Source organism: Equus quagga, chromosome 1, assembly GCF_021613505.1.
Source record: "Equus quagga isolate Etosha38 chromosome 1, UCLA_HA_Equagga_1.0, whole genome shotgun sequence".
NCBI classification, from domain to species: Eukaryota; Metazoa; Chordata; class Mammalia; order Perissodactyla; family Equidae; genus Equus; species Equus quagga.
Window position 1 is genome coordinate 76,954,541 of NC_060267.1, and position 6,340 is coordinate 76,960,880.

Below are 6,340 nucleotides of genomic sequence, written 5' to 3' on the forward strand. Positions count from 1 at the left end.
GCTGCATCAGCCTCTGGATCCAAGAACCAAACATCAATTCAATAACAGGTTTACTAACATAGAGCTTTCAACACATCATTACCAGGAGGACCCACAGGACCCAGAGCGAGCACACGGCCTGGGGAAAGTCTGTGCATAGCCATGAACACATTCTCACGGTTTCCGAATTGGAAGACAGAAAATGACACCAGCGGGAGAAGCTGCGTTTCAGAGACAAAATTGGAAAGGGTAATAATTTGTAATGGCTTCAGCTAACCGTGTACAATGGGGAAAGTGACAAATGTGTCGTTTCGAACGTGCCAAACCAAATGCAATGACTTATATATTAATACAAACAGATTCTTCCTGGGTTATTATGCGAAGGAAGGGAGGGTGTGATTGCCCTAATGAAATACAAGGGCAGGCCACTGTTTCTAAGTTCTGGAATGTTTCAAATTCTAATGTGTTCTTGGAGGTAGCCAGGGAGAGACTGCAACGACGCTGCTAGATTTTGATGGAGATCAAACACACACGTACAGAGACACATCCCAGCAGCATCTGGATACCCCGCGTTCTGCCACCCATGGAATCAGGGACTCAGAGAGCAAGTGGGTAAGTCAAGCGGATTTTGAGCGCTCCCAGGGCGGTGCCGTGCCCGCCACAATCCTGTTGCCATTTGCCCCTTTACTCTGGAATGGCACCAGGGCTGGAGTTCCTGGGTTGAAGGACAGCAGTCAAGTTCTCATCAGTAGCAGGTAACCCAGCAATTTCCTGACTCAGTAGGAGGCTATCCAAGAGTGCCAAGATTCTCGTCTCCCAATCCTTAGCCAACGTTCCCTACTCTGCCTTACACACAAGCAATTCCAAGAGAACAAGAAAACATCAGATCAGACATTCCAAATGCCTTCTGTGTAGCACATGCTGAGCAAATCCCAGACGGTCTAAGCCAGAAGGGATCTCGGGCAGCCCCTGGCCCATCCATACTAGGACACAGAGAGGGTCAGCGACTGGCCTAAGGTCACACAGCAAGCGGACAGCAGGGCCCAGTATGGCATCCCGGATCTGTGCACTCCTTGGCCAATTTATCAAGCATTTTTGTCTGCCAATCTTGGAAAGGTCTACTTTTTTTTATTATTGTTAGTTTGGCTCCTGTTCATTCAAGATAGATTTTTCAAAAATCAAGCGTTTCAACATAATTGCAAACAGTAAATGGCTTGCCGCGTCTGGACCTGTCACCGCTGATTTAGCAAACAGGCTTCAGGAGAGACACGGAAGCCCCTCCTGATCCGAGCCCAGAGGATCAATCCTCGCTGAACTGCTCTGCGTAACAATGGACACTTGGTTTACCGGAGAGCGAAGTGGGAAAACCTTCCTACGGTCAATCGCCTCTGTTCCCGGGGGCGGGGGGGGGGGGGGGGGATGACCCTCTCTAATTCAGAAACTCTTAAGTACTTGATTCCTAAAATTTAATTTTCTTTTTATTACACACCCCCCCACATACACAAACACACTTAATCTCTCCTTTGGGAAGCTCAAAGGATCTTTTCCCCCTCTTTCTACCTGCAGAAGAAAAACAAGGATTTTCAGATTGAAAACACATCTCCTTAATACCCCAAACACGGAAACAACCTAAGTGTCTACTGAGAGATGAATGGAGACAGTAAATGTGGCGGGCACGTATATACAATGGAATATTATTCAGCCGTGAAAAAGAAGGAAATCCTGCCATTGGCGCAGACATGCACGAACCTGGAGGACATCAAGCCAGACCTATAAAGACAATGACTGCATGATCTCACTTATATGTGGAATTTTAAAAAGTGCAACTCACAGAAGCAGAGAGTAGAATGGTGGTTGCCAAGGGCTGGGGGTAAGGGGGGGATGGGGAGATGCTGGTCAGCAGGAACAAACTCCCAGGAATGAGATGAATTAAGTTCTGGGGATCTAACGCACAGCATGGTGACTATAGTTAATAATTCTGTGTTGCCTCCTTGAAATTGGCTAAGAGAGTGCATCTTAAGTGTTCTTACCACAGAAATAAAACAACTACGTCAAATGATGGATACGCTAATTAGCTGGACTATGGGAATCCTCTTACAGCGTAGAGGTATGTTACATCCTCATGCTGTAGACCTGAAATATACACAATTTTTATTTCTTCGTTGTGCCCCAATTAAGCTGGAGGGAGATGCAATAAAGAAACAAATAAATAAAAGAAAATTGAAGGAAAAGAATTGAAAAAGAAAGCATGCCTTGTACTAAATGCAATGTGGGATCCTGGAGCAGAAAAGGGACGTTGGCAGAAAAACTGGTGACATTTGAATAAAGTCTGAAGTTCAGTTAATAGGAATGTACCTTTCTCATCAAATGCCCGAGGCACTGCCCTACAGCACTGGGGCTGACGGACAGGGGCTGGGAGTGGAGAAAGCCCGGGCAAAGGCAGTCTGTACCTAGCAAAGAAGCCGGGGCCACGGTGGCTTTCTGTCAAGAGACTCAGCCCCCTGAGTTTCGTGGAAATGTGTCAACAGCCCCAGGTGTTCTGAACTGTCGCTGAAACCGGCTGCCCATCCATCGACCCGGAGGCGCTCGCTCCCAGAGGCCCCAGCATGAGGTCCCGCCTCCTCCGTTTTAAATTCCACCCAAGTAAAGTCTGGCCCCTTTTCCTCCTGGAGTTAAGGTGACACAATGCAGCACTCATCTTGCCTGTGGCTTCTGAAGGGCCCAGAGGGGCAGGGACGTGTGTGTGTGTGACGGTGGCCGGAGGAGGGGTGCCTTAGCAGAGACCCGTCTCAGTAGGAAAAGTGACAGTCGGGGACAAATGGGCTGCTCAGCTCCCACGGGCTCCCACCCGGCCAAGGACTTCCTCTGGACGCACCAAGGGGAAGGAACCGAGCTGAGGCCTGGTGCTCCGGGTCACGGGGTCGCAGCACCTGGCATGTCATTCGGGAAGATTCAGACAGAAGAGCAGAGCATCAGCGACCTGATGGGGGGGCCCCCCCTGAGCTGAAACTCCCAGCCAAGTGGCTTCAGCCCCACGGACCCCGCTGGCCTGGGGCCCCAAGCAAGGGCAGAGCCTGTGGGTTTAACATCCAGGCTACTTAAGGCCTTCCCAAAGGCTACCCCTTGTGATGATTAAGTTCCCCGAGTCTTTTTAAATTGCCACCAAAATTAAATCCACGCTGATAAATGACCATTTAGATCAAGTGATCTTTCCAGTATAAATTTATCATCTGGGAACTCCAGACCTTTTAGGGTCAAAGGCTAATGGACTATTTCTTTATACAGGATTTACAGGAATGTCAGATCAAGGGAAGAGACTGCTGTGGGGGAGGAGAGGGCGGGGACGACGGACGGGCGTATGGAAACCCACAAGGAGCTGTGTCTGCTGCACTCCCCCCCCCCGGAACGATATAAACTCACCAGCCTTTTTCCAAAAGCAGCCAAGAAGTTTCCAAAATCCTCAGGGGCCTCCCCAGGGGGCAGATGAGTTGGGAAGCAAATCGGGGAAGCCAAGGTCAGAGATGAGATGGTCACGTCCCAGGTGAACGGTCAGAAAGGGGGCTCAAGACACACCTGGCCTCAGGTCACTGGACATCATGGAGGAAGGAGCCGCAGGCCTCTGCTGCCTAGGTCCTCCAGGCAGCCAGCAGGCCCGCGGCTGGAGCTCAAGACGCCGGCACTGAGGAGGACCCGGGGCAGAGGCAAGGGGCGGGCTGCTGAGGAGCTGGGTCACCACCTGCCAAGCCCCCAGGGAGCATTCTCCCTGCAGGAGAGTGTGTCACTGTCCCTCTCCCCCAAAACTCTTCACTTTGTGCACACAAAGGTGGTGTGTGTGTGTGAGAACGCCTGCAAAGGATGCTTGAATCCACACGCAGACCAAGCACAATCCATGTCACCCTCCAGCCGGTTTTCAGCAGCCCTGGGCACGCAATTAGCAAACACACGCATTCTTCTCAACAGCACGGGTAAAGCCCCGGCAGCTTGCTGTCATGACCTTCTGTTTCCCAATTACACAAAAATCACAACTACCTTCAAGGGGGTGTGGGATGTATTTTTGACCTTCAGGCAGGGGCCTCATTTCCAACAAGGTTAAGGACACTGATTTGGTCCAGCAGCCCCATATTCCAAGTGGAGAACCAGAGGTTCCGAGAGGGCAAGTGACTTGTCCCAGGATGCACAGCCTGGTCCACAAACAGCAGGATCAGGCCAGAGCTCTGTGGATCACCAGAACAGCCTCCTTGGGCCACTTTGGAGCTAATGAAACTTTTTTTCTGGGGCAAAAGCCGGCAGAATAAGGAGAATAACACCAGCAGAAGCAGAGGCCACCCGCTGATTACTAACCATATGTCCAGAGCAGACCTTTTATTTCTTTTAATGCTCATAAGAATCCACAGCCTTTTTCATCACTTTGTAATCATACATCCGTCCACGTATTTGATAACGTCTGTCTCCCACACACCAGCCTTTATGCCCCACGAAGGCAGGGTCGTGTCTGTTTTGCTAGTCATACATTCCCAGTGGTTGGCATCTATTTGCTCAAAAAAACTAGACGCTCCTGTTTTAAAGAAACACTTTTAAGAAAAACGGGGCCCAGAAAGGTCAAGTGATTTGCCTAAGGACACACAGCATGGGACTACCGCCAGACGAGGACGCGTCCTCGTCCCCAAACCGGAGCCCTACCTTGACGGCCTCCGAATGTGTCACCCGGGCCAAGGATTTGTCGTTGACACGCAGAATCTGGTCCCCCACTCGCAGGCCCTCCTTCTCGGCCAGAGAGCCCGGCTCCACCAGCGACACATAGATGCCCACGCCGTGCTCCGAGCCCCCGCGGATGCTGAAGCCCAAGCCCTCGTGGGCCTTGGCGCGCCGCAGGCTCACCAGGCGCACCTCCCCGGGCCCCGCGCCGTCGGGGGCGCCCCAGTCGGGCTGCCTGCAAGGGGTGGCGGCGGGCAGGTAGAGGCCCTCGGCCGTGTACTGGTCGAAGAGCAGCTGGTCGGAGCGCGGGATGACCAGCCGCAGCATGGGCAGCAGGCGCCGCTTGCCCGGGCTGTCCAGCAGCACGCGCAGGGTGCGCACCAGGTCGAAGACGTTGCGGCGCGCGTGGTAGGCGTTGAGACAGTGCGTGAACTGCTCCCGCTCCGCCTCGCTCAGCAGCGCCGTGAGCGCCTGGTGCAGCTGGCGCACGTTGGCAGACAGCAGGCGCAGCCCCGCCGCCCCGCCGCCCGCCCCGGCCGCCGAGCCCAGCGAGCCGGTGGAGGACGAGCTCACCGACAGCCCGTCCAGCGGCGCGTTCATCTCCCCGCCGAGACCCGGGCGCACTCGGGGCGCGCGCGGGGGGCGCGGCAGCTGGATGCCGGGGAGCGCAGAGATCGCGGCTAGAGTCTGGGTTTGGGGGCGCCGGGAAGCGGGGCCTGAATCCTGGGGGGATCGCGGAGACCGCTGCTGGCGTCCCGGGAGCGCGAAGACGGAGGAGGTCGCCAAACTGAAGTCCGCGGGGCGCGGAGACGGCGGCTGGAGTTCCGGCAACGCGCAGACAGCGGCGAGGTCCCGGGGGACAAGGAGTTGGCGGCTGGAGCCCGGAGGTCGCGGAGACTGCGGCTGGAGTCCGGGGGGGACGCAGAGAGAGCAGCTACATTCTGGAGGGCGCAGAGACGACGGGAGGCTGGAGTGGGGGGCGCAGCGAAGCTGGCCGCCCCGTCACACCATGCCTGGGGCTCCCCCAGCCGGGCCGCCCGTTCCTCTCGGGCTGGGGGACCCCAAAGTCATAAGTTGGGGTGGGGGTGCTCTAGTCCCAGAGCCCCCCGAATCGCAGCCGGTGGAGCCGTGCGGGCGTCCGGCAGGGGGTGCGGGGCATGTCCGGGGCAGCCCTGGGAGGCAGCAGCCCGGGGACCCCCGCGCCCCCGCGCCCCCGGGCGCAGATGGAGCCGCGGCCGCGAGCCCGGACTTCGCGAACTGTTGAGCTGCCCGGGGCCGATCTTCCAGCGAGTTCCGACGCCGTCGCTGTCGCCAGCCCAGACTTGGCCCCGCCCCCTTGCCCCTCCCCCTCTCCCGCCCCTTCCCCCCGCGGGCTCGTCAGGAAATGACGTCCCGTTCGCGCCTGGCGGTTGCCTGGAGACGGGGTGAAACAGTCCAGCCCCGGGGAAGAAAGGGGTGAAAGGAGGGGTAGGGGTGGGAGAAGCCCCGGGGACACTGGGAGCCCCCCCCCCCACTTCTCCAGCCACGTTGATGGGGAGAGGGAGGCAGGAGGGGCGGGTTGGTCCAAAAATTGTGCCCTTCCGCGATCGAAGCGTGAGCATCAGGATCGCTTCGGAGCGGTTATCCAGCTAGCTAATTTGCAATTGTGGGGGAAAATCGCCAACTT

General features: G+C 56.0%; 1 protein-coding gene across 5 annotated transcripts in view; it reads right to left on the reverse strand.

The window, feature by feature from the left end:
• Positions 1 to 5,993, reverse strand: part of WHRN (whirlin) — an 85,439-nt gene extending 79,446 nt beyond the window's left edge. For all 5 annotated transcript variants that reach the window (XM_046646103.1, XM_046646094.1, XM_046646084.1 and 2 more), the window contains exon 1: positions 4,660 to 5,993. In XM_046646103.1, coding sequence (XP_046502059.1) covers positions 4,660 to 5,274 — 615 coding nt within the window. In that variant the 5' untranslated portion in view covers positions 5,275 to 5,993. The remainder of the gene's footprint in view (positions 1 to 4,659) is intronic.
• Between the last annotated feature and the right edge of the window lie 347 nt (positions 5,994 to 6,340).